General features: G+C 36.2%; 1 protein-coding gene, 1 long non-coding RNA gene and 1 pseudogene across 2 annotated transcripts; all 3 read right to left on the minus strand.

Moving 5' to 3' along the window:
- On the minus strand, positions 1-14,386 carry LOC110797263 (cysteine-rich receptor-like protein kinase 11). Its single transcript, XM_056831887.1, has 4 exons — positions 14,380-14,386; positions 11,342-11,463; positions 652-862; positions 1-239 (listed from the first exon to the last, which is right to left on the minus strand). The coding sequence occupies exons 1-4, from the start codon at positions 14,384-14,386 to the stop codon at positions 1-3; spliced, it is 579 nt and encodes a 192-aa protein (XP_056687865.1).
- On the minus strand, positions 9,798-11,014 carry LOC110797272 (uncharacterized). Its single transcript, XR_002535798.2, has 2 exons — positions 10,780-11,014; positions 9,798-10,194 (listed from the first exon to the last, which is right to left on the minus strand). It is a non-coding gene; the product is annotated as an uncharacterized lncRNA (long non-coding RNA).
- The window catches only part of LOC130462905 (cysteine-rich receptor-like protein kinase 10), an 87,993-nt pseudogene continuing 82,973 nt past the window's right edge, over positions 14,387-19,406 (minus strand).

A 19,406-nucleotide genomic window follows, 5' to 3' on the forward strand; every position in this document is an offset into this window, starting at 1 on the left:
CTATGTTCCCGCTACTATGTTTGTGTCATCCTCTGTCTGTTCAACTTTAAAGATCCTAGCCAAACCAAAGTCTGCAATTTTAGGGTTCATATCAGCTTCAAGCAAGATATTGGCTGCTTTTAGGTCACGGTGGATTATCCTAGGCCGAGAATCTTCATGGAGATAAAGTAATCCTCGAGCAATGCCTGTGATGATATTGTAGCGTGTAGGCCAGTCCAGTTCTCCTTGTTTTCTAGGATCTAAGGCACATATAATATTAAGTTACTACTACAAGAATTTGTATCTTTAATGACAAACTAATAACGACGGGTCAAAAATCCCGTCGCAAAAGGATTTTGCGACGGGGCTAACAACCAAACAAAGACAGGAATAACCGTAGCGAATGTCTTTTACGACTGATTAATGACGGGATTTTTTTATTAATGACGACCCCTTTTATGACGGGTTCGCGACAGGAAATCCCGTCGTTAATCAACAATTATTGGCCTTTAGCGACGGAATTTCCCGTCGTTAATGGTACAATTTCTTGTAATGTATGTAGTACATGACAAATCAATAAGAACATTCAAGAGAATCATCTAATGACATACACTTGAAAATATACATGACACATCAATTATAATCTTCAAGACCATATCAAAGTAAACATACCAAATAGAAAATAGTTAAGGCTTTTGTTAGGAATGTATTCGTACACAAGAGGTTTCTCCTCTCTTGTTAAGCAAAATCCCAAAAGTCTAACCAGATTTTTGTGTTGAAGCTTGGCTATCAATATAGCCTCGTTCTTAAACGATTCTATCCCTTGTTCAGAGATCCTAGATAGCCTTTTTACTGCTATATCATTTCCATTCGGAAGGGTTCCCTGAGACACGAAGAAACAAAAACTTTTACTGAAACTATTGAAGGCTTGTTACACCACTACACCACAAAAACCTTTCAATAGCGCTTTTTTCAATTAAAGACAGCGCTTTTAAAGCGCTGTTAATTAGCAGCGCTGTTAAAAGAATAACAGCGCTTTTAAAAAACGCTGTTAATTTTGTCTCGTTTAACAGCATTCCATATATAAGCGCTATTAAAGTTCTGATTATGGCGGGAAATTTTGTGCACCGAAACTCTTTTTTAGTTTGAATTTTTAATTATTAAATATCTGTAATAAAAAAATAAAAACAACCATTTTAGAATAAGTCACTAGTGGAAAAAGGCTTATTTGCATCCCCGCATTTGCCACGCCATTCTGAACATGTGATGCAAATAACAAATTTTAGCATAAAATTTACTCATTTTCGTCGCAGCTTTGTTAAACTGCGAGGCAAATGACTCTAGGATGCCCCCCAGAGTCATTTGCATCGCAGATTTACAAAGCTGCGAGGCAAATGACTCAATCAAGTGCATCGCAGATTTACAAATCTGCGTGGCAAATGACTCTAGGAGCATCCTAGAGTCATTTGCCACGCAGATTTGTAAATCTGCGATGCAATGCGTGTCCACCTAGGAATGTACTTTCTCGCTTTGACCCAGCACACCACACCAACACCGCAAACTTTCCGCCTCTTCTATCTTTCTCTCTCATCTATTCTTTTAGAATCTCCATTGTTGGTACTCCAACACCTCTTCATCTCTCCTCCAACAACACAATATCAACCTTATTTTTCGACATCTCCTCTCACCAAAGTTGTCACAAATATAGTCAATTGGGTTTCTCTGAAAATTCAAGATCTGCGATGTCAAGAAGAGGCAAACCCTAGGTGTCGGCGCCGCGAAGAAGGCTAAGAAACATGCCGAACTGCCGCGAAAAAGGCTAAGAAACGCCGAATACGCCGAACTGCCTCTAAGAAACATGCTAAACTACCGCGAAGAGGCAAACCCTAGGTGTCGGCGCCGCGAAAATGTCAATACGATTGGTTTGCATTTTCCGGCGGGTCATATTGCTTGGTTTTTGAAGGGTAAGAAACACGCTGGGTCATATTGCTTGATTTCCAAATTCAATTAGTTTTGCACATTTTAAAAAAAATCTTATGAATCTAGGGTTTAATTATTTTGGTTAATGTGTGAATTTGAGTATCTTTTTGCCCAATTGTTTGGATTGTTAATTTGAGTATCTTGATTTCCATGTTCAATTAATTTTCTCTGGTTTTTTTCATTTGAATTTAGGGTTTAGTTATGTTCGTTAGTTTGTGAATTCAAGTATCTTTTTTTTCAATTTTTTATGAGTTTCGCTTTGAATTTGATGATAAATTAAGTGATTGATTTGAATTTGATGATAAATTAAGTGTTGAATTGAATTTGATGTAATGTGACCTTTTTAGGATTTTGATTTCAGATGTTGTAGTTTGTTATTGATTATGTCGAATCTGTTTAGGATTTTGATTTTGATTTTAGGATTTTGATTTCAGATGAATCTAAATTTTGATTGTTTGAACCCTAGATTTTGATTTTGATTTTAGGATTTTGATTATGTCGAACTCTTAAAAGAGATTCATTAACTAGCTAAGACAGTATCATGAAACATATAGTCCATCCAGTTGAAAAAATTCAGTAAGATTTACCTTTGGATTTTTTTCTTTGTCTACCATGATTGCTAGGCAACCCTGCAGTAGAAGCAAGAACTTAATAGACACACATTTGTACATCGATAAGCTTGATGCATGACCAGTGTCTACCATGATTAACTAGCTTGGTTTTCTCAGCAAGACTGTCTTGTTCTTGCAGCAACAGGGTCTGGTATTTATTTTCTGATTCTTATTCTCCCTTTTCTGTGCATTTCTTCTTGAATCCTTTGTACAATGTATATACTGTGTCAATGTTTTTGAGGCTTTAATGTTTCTACAGGGAAATCTTTGTGCTTTCAGCTACTTGCGCTTTTGACAGGGAAGGTCGTGGTCGTGATTTCTCCATTGATAAGCTTGATGCATGACCAGTGCTTAAAGCTATCAAAACATGGCATCTCTGCATGTTTCCTTGGATCAGGACAACCAGATAACACCGTTGAGAAGAAAGTAATGAACGGCATGTATTCCGTTGTATACGTTTGCCTCGAAACACTGCTTAGGTGAACACATTTGTACATCATCTGGTATTGCTTGTAGTTTGAATTGTTTCTTATGTTTGAAATGTTCAGTTGCTTATCCAATGATACATGTTTTTCACATTGCCATTTTGTGCATACAATAAATAACAGCTCGTGTGTTTGATTATTGTGAGGTCTAAGTTCAAATTTTAATGTTCTGTTGTTGATTCCCCAATTCTTGCTAGCGTTTATTACTTTTTTGAAATGTTCCCATATAATTGAGGTTTAATTATTGTTTCCTTATATGAATATAATTGTTCTGAATGCAATTCAAACTGCAAATGGTAGCAAGACTAGCAGACTATTATACCTCCTGTTGAGAGTAGGTTTGGGGTTATGCAACTCTAATGTTTTTCTTTTCTTAATAAGGGTGAATATGTATTGCCTTTGTTGCTAAGAATGTGATTGTTCTGCTATTTTTGTTTGTTTTCTTTGAGCTGATTACATTATGAGCAATGTCGATATTTAGCTAGTTTATTGTAATATTTACTTAAACTTTTATGTTTAAAGTGTAGTTAGGTTATCAACATGTTGGTTGATCTATGGTGAAGTTGCCTTTTATTGGGTTGTAAACTGTTTTGACAGGTATATATTAATGTATTATAACATTCCCGGTATTGGGGAGGGTCAAATTACAAAGGAAATATTGTCAAAATTTTCACCTAGTTTACTTTTATTTTTATGCTCTGAATATACTAGTACTGAAAGCTGCTTATTTTATTTAATCTATGGATTAAATAAAATCAGCAGCTAATTTTTTTAGAATATCCAAAAGTCATTTGCGTCGCACTTTAGCTAATCTGCGACGCAAATGACATTTTTTTTAACATATTGAAAAGTCATTTGCGTCGCACATTTAGCTAATGTGCGTTGCAAATGACATTTTTTTTAACATATTGAAAAGTCATTTGCGTCGCACATTTAGCTAATGTGCGTTGCAAATGACTTTTCAGCACCATGCCTGAAAAGTTATTTGCGTCGCACATTAGCTAATTGTGCGACGCAAATAAGGTTCATTTGCGTCGCACAAATGTGCGACGCAAATGACTTTTAGTCATTTGCGTCGAGAGCTTTTGCCACGCACGATGTGCGACGCAAATGTGCTTAAAAGTGCGATGCAAATGACCCTTTTTCCACTAGTGAGTGTAAGAGTTGAATATATAGATGTTGCTCCCCACAAATAAAAAATAGTAAAAAATTTATATATATATATATATATATATATATATATATATATATATATATATATATATATTACATCCAATTTAATTTCTATCATATCACATAAATGTCTCGATATCTCTTAACTTAAAATCCTATACAATGTTGTCGACACGGTAGAAAAAAAATAACAACAAAAGAGAAAGAACCACATGTGCCATATTATTTCAAATCGACACACTAAAATTAGAACAATGTATATTTGTATGATGCCATACGCCTATACATAGAGCTTTGTTGGCTCACTGCACACTGGTTTTTGAATGGTGTTCAGAATGTGCGTTCAAGAGTGATCATTGTCTTCCTTGGACTCACCAGTTTTGGCAATTGAAGTAATCCAACTTGCTGTTGTCTTCCTATCCAACTTGCTGTTGTCTTCCTTGGATTCACCAGTTTTGGCAATTGAAGTAATCCAACTTGCTGCTAAATTCTCTCAATGGGAATTGGTTTATGTTGCAGAAAACAGGATTGCTCTTGTTTACCGAAATCTACACAGTTCCGGTGCACTAGATGTTTTGGATGAAACGCTTATTGAGTTGATTCGTCTAGCTGCTGTTCAACTATCACAAGAGATGAATAAATGAATATGTTCAAGATTATTAATAGTGAAATTAGCTCTAAGGGGAGAAATATTTTATAAAAAAATATGATCAAATAATGATTTTAGAATATCCGTGCGTGCACTGGATATAATTTAGTATTATATATATGCAAGAAATACAAAGCATACCGAAGCTCAATCTTAGATCTCGAAAAATCTGAATATCAGGTCTAGGTTGATATGAAAACCTCAGATGCCGAAGCTCAGTTTCACCATTTACATCATCCAATATCATCCCAGATTCATCACTTGGGTCTATCTTAGACTTACGATCAAGGATTGAAAATACAGAGGCAGCAACACTCTTGGCTTTACTACTATCAGGAGCAAAGGAGCTAGATTGTGATATTCCTATCGCTGCCATGGTAAGTGCCAAGAAAACATGCAGTACGTACGTAGTTGCATTTAACATTTTATTCATATATATGGAATTTTAAAAACCAAATAGATACTTACGCGAAAGACCTTGGTAAAGGTAGTTTTTCCATTCCCTGTGAGTTGAGCTTCTGCATAGAAACTGATGGCATAGACAAAAAATAGCAAAGCAAATGACACTTCGAAACCAACCCCACTAATTAGTCCTTCCTTTATACCAGCTTCCACAGGAGCCTCACATTTCTTTTCATACAACTACATTACCTTCTCCTCGGCACAAAAAGAAGCAACTGTTCTTACACTCCCAACTGCATCATTAACAACTTGGCTTGCCTCTTCGTACTTGTTCTGCAAGACACCAGCCACAAAGACATATGTCAATTAGTTAAAGCTTGATATATGCAATATGTTCCTCTCATTGAGGAATGAGGACGAGTGAGAGTGAGAGAGAGAGAGAGAGAGAGAGAGAGAGAGAGAGAGAGAGAGAGAGAGAGAGAGAGAGAGAGAGAGAGAGAGATAGAACCTTTGCATCTGCACTGAATCCCTTGATAACTTTCATTTGGATGTATCCGTTAAGGCCTATTAAGGGTATTAATCCAAGGACAATGAATGCCAAAATCCAATTTGCAAGGAAAGCAATAAGCAACCCAGAAAAGTTAATAAAAATTTGCTCATTTGGTCTAGTTCATCACTATAGTAAACATCTGTTGCAATTAACCTAATTTCAGACAAGAGGATCCAATTCGTAACTGTAGTAACATCTGGTACAGTAAATATTTTTTTTGGATAAGTACACATTTCCATCGAAAATGAAGAGAATCCTTAACTGAATTTTGCACAAAGCTGAATTCCGTTTATTGGGTTTGGTAAGTGCGAAGCAGAGGCTACACTATTATGCAGTTCAACTGAACACAGTACATCAACTTTCTATACTCATTATATGCAAGTACCTAATGGCTAAAGCGCCACGGAACGACAGGAGAACTTTCCACACGAATGTGGAAGAAAATAAAAACCACTGGCAAACTAAAGTTGTTATCTGGATCATTTTTACAGAAAAAAAGGTAACTCTTTACATGATATATCAGTTATCCGTGTACAACGCCAGAGAGTATCGAGGTGTTACAACTGTTGGCAAAAGCTAACAAGCCCATGCAGAACTTTTCATCATCATCAGATAGCTAAATGTTTCGCAAATACACTTTTTAACAGTTACCACAAAAAGCAATCAGTCATTCAATTAGTATTAACATTAGGAAGGGAAAATCAGGCAACAAGCTCATGTTTCTTTCTGCTAATATTATTCTCAGGTGGCAGGGACACGTACTGGAAGATCCTTTCAAGCTGCAGAGCATCAACGCGAAATCTATCAGCAACCTATTTAGCCTTAGTGATTCTGTTACCTCCAGAAATTGACTTTACTCAGTTACAACACCACACAATCTCTTTTATACTTTTGGATTTGACCATCAGTAGCTAAATGATAAGCAGATTTCTCGAAAAGCTAGCCTCACTACACCACAATAACCTTTCAATAGCGCTTTTTTCAATGAATTACAGCGCTTATTAAGCGCTGTTAATTATGGGCGCTGTTAAAATAATGACAGCGCTTTTAATAAGCGCTGTTAATGTTGCCTCATTTAGCAGCATTAAATTTATAAGCGTTGTAGATGCTCAATGCAAGGAATGGGGCATTGTAACCCCAAATTACTGATTTATTTTTGTAAAAGAAGCAACGACATACTTATTTTATACGAGACTATTTATTGATATATTTTGTTTAATTAATAATACCAATACTTGCAATTTAAAATAAATATCTTATCATAATAATACAATATACAATGTTTTAAATCCATTAACAACAATTCAGTATAAACAACAACAACAACAACAACCATTTCATATCTCAATTACATTAAATAAACATCTCATAGGTTCTTTTCCCTCAGGTGTGGTTTCTTCTGATTTGTCGTTAGCTATCCACACTGCAAGAATACTCCTGGTGCTGCAATATCAGGCTGCAAAATTACGTGGAAACATTCGTTTTTAGTCACTTGTTAATTACATAGCATGTTCTTCAACAAAAAACATGAATGCTAAGTATAACTTGAGAAGGTTTTTGAGGTCTGCTGAGGGGACCTCTTGCAGAGAAATAAGCAAGTGTTGGTGCTGGCTTAATTGTGGGGACTGTTTTTGTAGCTAAGATTGTTGAAACCGAATTTCTTAACAAAATTATATTATATTAGCATATAGTCTTGCTATATCAAAGAATTAATCATGGGTAATCTAGGATATACGAAATATATCTTACTCAGTCGCGTTGAAAGCATGATTATTTCTTTCAACCTTAGAAATGTAAACCCCCTTCATCATATTTAGGGATCTCCAAATCAATACCTGAATAAGAAGGGAAAGCTTCATGGGTTAAGACAATACAATCCTTTAATTGACAGTCAGGAAATTGTTCACTGGGAACAAACAAACTCTAATCCTCTAGTGATAAACAGCACTAGATCAGGGTCACCAAAGCTCTAAACCTGAATAAAACAACCTGACATACTCCAAACAGCATGTTCATAAACCCTCAACATGTCCTTGTTCCTCGCAACGAAATATAGTTTTTGCAAAGATGATAGTGAAAAAGTTGTGACAAGGTGCATTTAGCAAGTTATTTATTAATCAAACAAGTAGAGGAACCTCCAAATCGAATATCTAATACACATGCACTTTTTGTCTTGGATTATTTAAGCTCTATATGAACTAGCAACTGATTTGTATCTGCAGCAAACAACAAGCAAAGAGCTTTAAAACTCAAGGACTATATGTCAGATACGAGTATACAAATCAGTTTATGCATAGAAGGTAAAAGGATTGGGTAATTAGAACTTGGAAAATATTTGGTGAACTGGATGAAGTCAAACGGTGATACACCATCAGGATATTCTGTTGGCAACCATAAGATTCAATTTAAAACATCAGATGCAATTTCCAGAGCATTGGACGGTGGTACACTAGTTAATAGCATTAAAGCTACACCAAAACCAAACCACCCAACCTTTCTAAGCGACAAATACGAGTTCACACTTCACTAAACCTTCTGGAGAACACCAGTACATGGAACAAGTAGAGATTATAAATTTAGTCATGATCAATCCCAAAATCCCCAGCAAATCAAAAATGCGGGAAATTATCTATTAAAAGTTGAATCAAACATGGATGTATATAAAATGATAATCTAATTCACAATATCAATAATAACGCAATTAAACAAGATCATAATCAAATTATACCGGCGTTCGGGAAGTAGTAGGATCTTTTTGTTTATCCTTGAGATTGTTCAAATCCTCTTAGAAGCCATCCAATTTAAACCTAAAAGACTGATAAAAGTTCACTAAATCAAGTCATATCTTCAGCTAAAATTATCGAATAAAACTTGTCAGAATCACTAAATTGGGGAAAACATCAAAATCAATAGAAATAAATAAGCATATCTCAAGTAAATAAACGGCAATTCACACAAGCAAACTCGCAAATCACAAATGATAAACTTGTGAAACGCAATTAAATTAAAAAATACAAAGACATGCATACTAGTATATTAGTTGTTTGATCCCCTCACTTCTAGAGCTCGTCCAATTTCTCTTTCAAACTCGCTTGATTTGCTTCCAATTTTATCAACCTCTTTAGTACAACTCGCCCTCAACTCAGCATTTCCGACTCGTCTGAATCAGACCTCTTCTTCTCTCTTGCTTTCCTGCTCTCGGCGGTTTTCATTGCTACTAATTGAATTCTTTGGTTTCGTTCACAACCGTCGATAAAGGTTTGTTGGAGAAGAAACCAAATCGCAAATGACCCTAAAAAAATTTAGGATTGAAGGAGCTTGGATAAACTTAGAATTGAAAAGAACTCGACCGAAAATGTTTGAATTTAATTAAATATGGGATTAGGTAGAATTGAGATGAGGGAATTGGGATTGATCTTTCAGGTTTTTCGTGCAGTATTTCGTGGGTAGGTGGGAAACCATAAATTTAGGTTTTTTTCGTTGATCTTTTTTATTTAAGTAGAGACTTTTGGGGATGATTTGGCAGCACTTTAATAAGAAATGCTGTATTATCAAGTTTACTACAACATAATGGGTTGTTATTCGATAATAATGATAGCGTTTTTTCATAAACGCTATCGTTAGTGGTTGTTGATATAAATGAAAGCATTTTTTCATAAACGCTATTAATGAGGTGCTGTTAATTGCTCATTTTGGTGTAGTGCCTCTTTCTTTTCGTCTCTCAGAAATGAAAACGAGTCCCATAATATGAAGAAATGTATATGTCCTTGTCATAAAGCTGGGCACATAACATCTTGCGCAACGCAGGTCATAGTAACGACATAACATCTTTCCCAGCTCAAATGTCAAGACTTCCGCATCTCTTTTTTATACGACCATCTTTCTTAAACATTCTTAAATAAGGCCAGCCCCCAGCAAACGAGACATCTATAGCCCTGCTGCAGTCTCCCACCATTTGCATCATATCGTTCTTTAGTAAAATCGACTCTCTAGACATTTTATATGATTACTAAAAGACTCAGTGTCGGGAGAGGGATAATTAGAATTAAAGTTTGGCGATCTTTGAGTGTGCATGGAGCTAAAAATTGAAAATCAAGCTTTCTAGAGGCAGAACAAATATCCAGCTTGTCTGTAACAACTAACAAGTAGCACACAAAAGTTTTACAATCTATGTCGCTCTAAAATAGAGACATTCATATCAGAAATAACAGTTTGAGTTTAGGAAAAATACTTATTCGAGTCTAGCTGAGGTACCCACCTGTCTATGACCTCTGTGAACCCAGATGTGGAGTTGCAACAGTTAAGAAGTTCATGGGTTCCAGTCCAGCAATTCTACCTTTCCAATCTTCCCCGACCCTTTCCTCCCTACAATTTAAGAATCATTACAAGTCTACAACTAAACATTCAGCTTATCACAACACCAAACATCAATAAAGTATGCAAAATTTTGAAATTAAACATAACAATCAGTTAACATATTTCATCCAAAACACCAAAAATCCAATAATTAAGCTGCAATTACAAAACAACTAACTTGTCCATAAGCGAGGACTACTCCATTGTATCCCTTGCACAAAGCATCAACCAAAGGGTCGGGGCAACAGATTCGTCCAAAATCCGAGAATATGGTGTTCCCCCATTTTCGAAAAGGTAATCAAACGTGAACGAATTTGAACCATTTTGCACCTAATTGCACTAATTGCACAGAAATCATATAAAATTAACCCTAATTTTCGAAATGCTAGCCAATAAAATGAAATCAAAAGAAACAATCTTTAGTTATTGACCTGAGATTCACCAGGAAAGACAGAAATACAATCGGTGAGACATCAAGAACCCTAACCACATATCCAAATCATAATTTCTGACAATATTCCGTAAACCACATATAAAAAATTACGAACAAAATCTTGAAAAACTCAATTGAATTCTACTTTACAAGAAACTCACAATTGATAATTCAACCACACGCTGCCGGGAAGTACTATCGCCAGATAATAAGCCGCCGCCGAGAAAAGTTCGCCGGAGAAGGGCTAAAACACGAAAAAAATCTGCGATTTGGATTGAAAGGAACTCTTTAATTTTGGATTTGGGAAATTTCGGTTTGAGTGAATTGGGATTGAACTCTTGAAATCGTATCGGGATTGTAGGGAAACGGATCCTTAACTGCTGTGGAAGTAGTGGTGCGTGGAAGAAGGAAGGAAGGAAGGAAGCAAGATGGAGAAAGTGGGGAAATGTTTAGGCGGTGCGTGGAAGAAGGCTAGTGTTTTTTTGATGTTTTTGGCGAAGACTGTATATTCTTTTTACAACGTTTAAAAAAAAGTGCTGTAGTATATTAAGAAGTAAATTAATGTTGCTTCTTTTAATAGCAGTGCAAAATAAAGTGCTGTTATTTGAAATAATTAATAGCGTTTTTTGATAAGCGCTAGTAATTAGGCGTTGTTAATTAATGTTTTTGTTGTAGTGCACGTATTTCTCACTCGATCGAGTCACCCCATATTTAAATGGTTACCTTATAGACAACGCCAAATCCTCCTCCGCCAAGCTTCAGATCATCCGAAAAGAAGTTAGTGGCAGCTTGAAGTGTTTCTAGATCGAACATCAAGGACTCGACAGTTGTGAAATCCTCAAGGACTAGAGCACCATAACACAAGAAATCCTCAAGATCACAAGATTGGGATTGTCCTCCCACAAAACGGGATGAGATGCTGAAAGTTGTACAAGGCCACTCGGAGAGCTAAAAACTGTAAAATGCATGGCCGTGCTAAAATGAATCATAGGTTGTGATTATCTGTTTATTTGATAAGTTGAACTCTGAAACTGAGAAATACATCTGGACATAATAAGGATGACAACTCTTACCTTATGTTAATGAGCAAGCATCAAGCGACAAAGGAATTAGGAAATGCCCACTTGTCCCTAAGGACAAGTGGGAGACTGAAGGAAATAATGCCCTTGGTCTAAGTATGAATTCAATGCTAAGTCTAATAAATGCGGTTCAGTATTAATTAATTATACAAGTTAATAATTTAGTGAGATCAAGTGAGCTGTATGCCTAACTAAAGGCCGCTTCAGTTCAAGTGGAATTAATAATATTAAAGCACATCTTACTCTTGACTGAACCCGTAGGGTCACACAAATAGTACGTGAACGGATCAAGTATTTAAGTGAATTAAATACTCCATTTATGGATATTCGGAATCGACGGATCTCGGTTCCAGTGGGAGCTGAAATCGTCAAAAGGCAAATTATGAATACTCCGGAAACGATGATATTGCCGGAAACGGAAATATGGATCGTAACGGAAATATAAATATTATCCAAGTCATTGATGTTGCCGTAAACGGAAACATGGTACGTATCGGAAAATATTATTGAAAATGGAAATATTACCGGAATTGTAAATATTGCCGGAAACGGAAATATTATGGGAATCGGAAATAAATTCCGGAATCGGAATTATTAAATATTTGTTCGAAACGGAAATTAATTCTGGAATCGGAAATATTAAATATTGTTCGAATCGGAAATGAATTCCGGAATCGGAAAACGAATCGGAAGCGCGACGTACGAAATAAACATCGGACGAGCTTGCTAGACGCAAGGCCCAACACGAAGCTAGGCCCGCGCCTAGCGAAGCCCGCGCAGCAGCAAGCAGCAGCCCATCCGCGCCGAGCAAGGCACGCCCAGCCAAGCGCAAGGCAAGGCAAGGCCCAGCCAAGGCAAGGCAGCAGGCTGGTAGCGCCCTCGCATGGGCCGCGTGCCAGCGTTGCTAGGCCGCGCGAGCACAGCGCCCCTCGAGGGCTGCTCGTGTGTGTGTGTTGTGTTCGTGCATGCTACGAATCCTTATATGCTTAGGATTTGTCCGGTTAATTAGTAGTTTTTCTAAATCCACTAGTGTTAGTCGTTTAATTAAACACTAAAAAAATACAAAGGATTAATTTTAATAGAATTCTAATTGAATTAGTAAATTGAATCCTAGTGGATATCTAAATTCGATAATTCCTCCCTATAAATAGGTGATACATAATCACAATTTATAACACATAATCTCAAGTATTCATATAGTTTTAAGAATAAACTAAGCTTAATAATTTGCCAAAGAATTAAGTTCGAATAACATAAAACCTTAGACTATATTCTAGTTAATTGAATCTAACGTGGATCCGAACGTGCTGTTGACTATCTACGGAGGGACGACACTTGGAGTCCTAAACTTGTTCTTGTTCGGTTCGGGAGCAGCTAGAGAAGGCACGCGTCACATGTATGTATCCTAAATTATGCTTATTGACTATGTGGCAATTAATTTGGATTTCTGGCTTTATGGTTTTTCCGCATGAAATATATGTTTTATATTTGTCATAATCTAACACAAACGCGGGAAGTGTTGAAGAAAATGCAGAGCATTACCATGGGTGCAGGCGTCACTGTTGCTGGGTAGTTTGGGGAAATAAAGGAGGGGGGGATTTTGGAGGGAATAATTTTTTAAAAAATATTTGTTAAAAAAATGAACAATGCACGCCACGTGTTGGTCAACGCCGGGAAATTGATGTTGACCATCGAAAAATAGGCTTTGGTCCTTATTCACAAAAAAAATTAATTGGGTCCTATGTCACAACTTTTTTTTAAAAGGTCATTTGTCACAATTTTTGGGTTTTAAAAGGTCATTTCTGACAAATTTTCCTTGATTCAAAGAACAATCAGTTGCAACAGAGGACACCTTAGTTCCTCTGTCAACTTTACTTGCTTTTTGTTAAGCTTGTGACTAATGAGCTGCATGCATTGAACATGTATTCTTAGCATTTTCTCATCAAATAAATTCAAATAATGTACAAATACCTCCGTTTCAAAATTATCTTTCAGATTACTGTTTCCACAAATATTAAGACAAAATAGAAAAAATATGTAGCAAGGTAGATTAATATAATAAAATATGGAAAAAGTAAGATTGAAGGTAAGAGAAAGTGAGTGGAAAGTTATAAATGGGCTAAAAGGGGTAAGATAGTAAAAATTTCATGTCAAAAATAGAATAAAACACAAGGGTGATGATAAATGTAGCAAGTTGCGACAATATTTAGTTGCGCGCGCAATCCAACGTGTCGGATTCTAAATGGTACATATGGGTGCCACGTAGGCCATGCGTCATTAAAATATTTTTATTATCAATGCAATATTTTTACTATGGAAATATGTAAATAAGGTAGTCGATATAATTAAAGAAAGAAACAAGTATTTCCTATACAAATCATAACTATTTCTTTGAAGTAAAAAATTACTTTATTCAATTTGTAAATTAGAATATTAAGATTTTTTTACCTTTTTTATAACATGTATAATATGTTATATAAGTTATATATTTTAGTTTCTAGTTTAAATAATGACACATAAACATGTCATGTCATGTCATAATTGTGACACGACTTAAAGGTAGCAAATTGCGACCTTTATCATTTCCGAAAACTCAATGTAAAAAACATTATGTAACAGATTAAAATAAAAAGGATAAAGATTATTTTAAAATGGAGGTAGCGTCTTTTAGTTAATGTGAACCGGCCATCTAACTGGGATTCATCTCACTTATTGTTGGCATTGAGTTACAATCGGTCAATGTCGCTGCTGGATGTTGATTAGACCATGTCGCCTGAGATGATTCTGAACTGCTATTATTGTAATAGAATTGAGGACGTTGAGGAGTCGGAAGTGTACCAGTAGTAGTGTCAGTATTGAGCATGGAGACGATTGTTGACATGGTCGGCCTCTCATGTGCGTTCTCTTGTACGCATAATAAGCCTAAATGAATACTTCTTAAGACGTCATTAGTCGAGTATGACTATCTCAGTGTCGAATCCATAAATTTCAAAGGTGTTTCTTCTTCCAAGCTTCTCCATGCCTAGGAGATGTATTGATGGGATACAAGAGTAAATATATTTTTCACATTCTTAAAATTTACTACCGTCTATTTCATACTCCCTCCATTTCAGAAAGAAGTTTACACTTACTGTTTTCACAAGAATTAAAGCAAAGGAGAGAATATGTGCATGTGGGCCAATTTGTTGCAAGTGGATAAAAGTGACAGTAAGATTAAAATACTAGATTATCAACCAAACCATCTGATTAACAAAAGGAGGGAAATTGGGAGGGTTCTTTTCCCCAACAAAATGTGTCATACATGATTAAGGGGTGGGTGGGAATATTAATTTGGTCTTTAATCCATCCCATTGTGCAAGTGGGCCAAAAAAGTAAATATAATATCCGAAGTGGGTAATTTGTGGAGACCAAATGAGGATACAATTGTAAAAATACATTGTCAAAAATGGAGTAAAGTGAAAGCGTAAACAGATTTTTTTAAAACAAACTTAAACGGAAAGCGTAAAGATCTTTTTGAAGCGGAGGTAGTAAGGTCTTTACCCCGTTTCATAAAGTTTTTATATTGTACTTTATCTATTCTAGGACATAGAAATGCATCATATTATCCCCCTTACCCCCCACAAAATATACATTTCTCTGGCCACTTTCAATTACTTTATTCATTTTTTTTTTACACCCGATCACCCACCTTTTTACATTATCTCTCTTATTTTACCCATATTTTATTGTAATTATTAACTTTTTCATACACTTTCTCTCATTTGCCTTAATAATTTTGTAATAATAACTGTAAAAATCATTAAAAAATGAAAAAAAAAAAATGTTTGTTGTACTCACATAGGTCAAGAGATCTCCGGCACCTGAGGGGTAGAATCTGCTATTGATTCTTTTCCCGCTTACAATCTCTAATAATAGCACGCCAAAACTGTATACATCCGACTTTATGGATAATTGACCATGCATTGCATATTCTGGAGACATGTAACCGCTAGAAAATTGAAAGAAAATAAGCAACTTGATACATAGAGCCAATGATGGGAAACAAATTAACTAGGACTAAAATCAGTACTTACTATGTTCCCGCTATTATGCGTGTGTCATCCTCTGTCTGTTCAACTTTGAAGATCCTAGCCAAACCAAAGTCTGCAATTTTAGGGTTCATATCAGCTTCAAGCAAGATATTGGCTGCTTTTAGGTCTCGATGGATGATCCTAGGCCGAGAGTCTTCATGGAGATAAAGTAATCCTCGAGCAATGCCTGTGATAATATTGTAGCGCGAGGCCAATCCAATTCTCCTTGTTTTCTAGGATCTACGAGGCACATATAACGGTCAGTTACATAAATAAGGCTTCAACAGTGTTGATTCCTGGTTTTGATGATGACAAGATTACCTTCTACTAATAGTTCGTTTTGGAGAATGTCAGGAACAGGTTAATATTTAAAGAAGAACAAATGCAACAACCGAAGCAAGCTAGGGAGCTATGAAGTAATTAAGTTCAAAGTACGTGGCAAGATTAAATCAAGGATCAAGTCAAGCAAATTCTATAAGGGGCGAAAGGTATAAGACCAATGTAATTTAGTACATGCTTAGTATGGGAACAGAGTATTTTGAAGAGTCCTAGTTATATCGTGAAACGAAATAAATCAGTTTTACTTTTACAAAAAGATAAACGTCAAAGTTTTTAAACTGATTTTACAAAACTGTTTGAAGTTATACTCTTGAATTTGAGTTAACATATAACTCTCAAAATACGAAAAGATTGATTTTACCTAAACGCGTTTGAAGTAAGATTTGCGAAAATCTATCTATTAAAAAGAGTCCTAAACTGGGTTGGATTTGAATCTAGGGTAAACACTTGGATTCGTATAAATACAACCTTTGTTCTTTGCGAAACTTTTTATCAGACTTATTTACATCAACCGGAAGCTTTCAGGTATCACCCTTAAAGTCTTAATCTTTAAAGAAGTCTGTTCCTGTTCCCATATAGAGCAGTATTTGTTACTTAGTCTTATATCGTATGTTAGTAGTTAATTAATTCTTATACGTTTGATTAAAGTGTTGAGTTATTGTATGTTAAGCCTGAGTCAGGCTTACTTGAGCAAGAGAGAAGATCTCACGAGAGATCAGTGAGTAGGAACAGTTGAGGGACTGTTTCCATAAGGGAAGGAACAAAGAGGGTTGTTCCTAGTCATCTGCAATCAGAGGCGATTGGCAGATTGTGGCCCGAGTAGATTAGGTTTGTAAAGAAACTGAGTTGTTTTGCCTAATTAGTAAAAGTGTTTAAGTCCCCAAAGGGGCCGTGGTTTTTTCCTCTCTATTGGGCCTAGAGAGTTTTCCACGCTAAATCTTGCTTGCATATTTTACTATTTATGTTCCTTGTAGTTTAATTTTTATAAATACGTAAAATATCAATTCACCCCCCCCCCCTCTTGAGGAACTCTGTAAAACTAACAATTGGTATCAGAGCCAGAACCCTTTAAACTGCAGGTAATGCTGACGGGAAAAACGATTCTGAAGCTATGAACACTACGGAGAAACTAGAAGAGGGATACTCAACACAACGACCTCCAATGTTTAGTGGCAAATACTATTCCTACTGGAGAAACAGGATGGAGATTTTCATTAAGGCTGAAAACTATCAAGCATGGAGAGTGATTGAAGTTGGAGACTTCCAAGTCACTAAGCTGAACACCTCTGGAGAAACTGTTCCCAAACCTGTTGATAAATTTGACAAAGCCGACTATGAAAAGCTTGAACTCAATGCCATGGCCGTCAAAATCCTTCATTGTGGACTAGGTCCAAATGAACACAACAGAGTAATGGGCTGCAAGAACGCAAAGCAGATTTGGGATCTGCTCCAGGTTACTCATGAAGGAACAAACGAAGTTAAGAGATCGAAGATTGATCTCTTAATGCACCAATACGAGCTGTTCACCATGAAGACAGCTGAAACGATTCAAGACATGATTACTCGCTTCACAAACATTATCAAAGAACTAAATTCTCTTGGCAAAATCATAACTCCTGAGGAACAAGTCAGGAAGGTCCTAAGAAGTCTACCACAAGATCCCTGGATGGCTAAAGTCACAGCCCTCCAGGAAACTAAAGACTTCACCAAATTTAACCTGGAACAACTGGCTGGATCTCTCCTAACTCATGAACTGCAATTAAATGCGCGACCTTCAGAGAATACCAAAAATAGAGCTCTTGCTCTAAAAACCGAAAATGATGAAAACTCTGAAGAAGATGAAGAGACAGCTCTGTTTGCTAGGAGGTTCAGAAGAATGTTTAGGAACAACAAAGATGTGGAACACAGAAGCAAACCAAATCGAAAGTTCCCTAAAACTGACACTGGATGCCATAAGTGTGGAAACTTGGAACATCGCATTAGGGAATGTCCTCTATGGGATCAAGAACGAGGAAAAGGAAAGGAAACAACAAAAGATAGATTCAAAGACAACAGAAACTCCTTTTCCAAAACTGAGGTAAGAAAAGCCATGATTGCTGCATGGGGAGATACTTCTTCTGATGAGGAACAGGAACAACCCAACGAAGAAATTGCTCACCTGTGTCTTGTAGCTGAACATGAAGATGAAGAATCAGACTCAGAATCTGATAAATTCCAAGCAAGTCTTGTTCATATTAAAAGTAGGCTTGAATCCATGTCTAAAGTAGAATTGTTTGACTTACTTTCTTGTCTCACTAGTGATTATGAGGATCTCCTAAAAGAAAAACTAGACTCAGACAGAAAACACCAAGACATTGTCAATAAACTCACAGAGGAGTTGGAATGGACCAGAAACTCAAACTTAGATATTGACAATCGTTTCTTTAAACTCTTTGATCAGAACCTTCATATAAAAGAAATGTGTGAAGCCTTACGCAATGAAAACTCCTGGCTAAAACAAGATCTGATTGACCTAAAAATAGCCAAAACCAAGAACCTCTATAAAGAAGAACTAGAAAAAGCTCAGTTAGAACTAGTGAAAATTCACCAAGAAAAGACCCATCTAGAAAGTGAATTGGCTAAAAGGACCAGACACAAAATAGAGGTAACACCAAAATGGATAGAAGAAGCTAGAACCAAACGCACAGAAGGTTTAGGTTTTAACCACAAAAAGCATCATCCTAGAAAAACCAGAGTAGATTTATACAGTGACATAGTATGCACCTTCTGTGGTCAAATCGGTCACTATAGAGTTTCTTGCCCTAAAAACCAAAGGTACTTGGAAAAGAACATCGAATTCACCAAAACTAAATGGGTAAAGAAAAGTGATTTGATTCAAAGTAAGGAACCCAAGCTATGCTGGGTTCCTAAAAACTCTAACTAAAAACTTCATACAGGTCGAAGTGAGGGGGAACAACACATGGTACCTAGACAGTGGTTGTTCCAAGCACATGACGGGAGACAGAAATAGATTTCTCTCACTCACGACCTACGAAGGTGGAACTGTGACTTTTGGCGATAATAAGAAAGGTAACATCATTGGCATTGGTAAGGTTGGTAAGTCAAAGTCTCACTCCATCGATAATGTGTTTTTAGTTGAGGGACTAGGTCATAGTTTATTAAGCATTTCTCAATTCTGTGACAAAGGCAATTATGCAAAATTCTTCTCAAATAAATGTCTAATCATCAATAGTAACACAGAGACAGTGATCTTAGAGGGACAGAGGAAAGGGAACACATATGTGGTTAACCTCAACTCGG

Source organism: Spinacia oleracea, chromosome 6 (assembly GCF_020520425.1).
Source record: "Spinacia oleracea cultivar Varoflay chromosome 6, BTI_SOV_V1, whole genome shotgun sequence".
NCBI lineage: Eukaryota > Viridiplantae > Streptophyta > Magnoliopsida > Caryophyllales > Amaranthaceae > Spinacia > Spinacia oleracea.

Bases quoted from the DNA above. Each gene is read 5' to 3' on its own strand.
- LOC110797263 (XM_056831887.1), bottom strand. The intron at 863-11,341 runs GTAACCATTTAA...TTCGTGTCTCAG, and splicing joins GATTTGGCGTTGTCTATAAG to GGAACCCTTCCGAATGGAAA. The intron at 240-651 runs GTATGTTTACTT...TATGTGCCTTAG, and splicing joins CCTTAACTATTTTCTATTTG to ATCCTAGAAAACAAGGAGAA.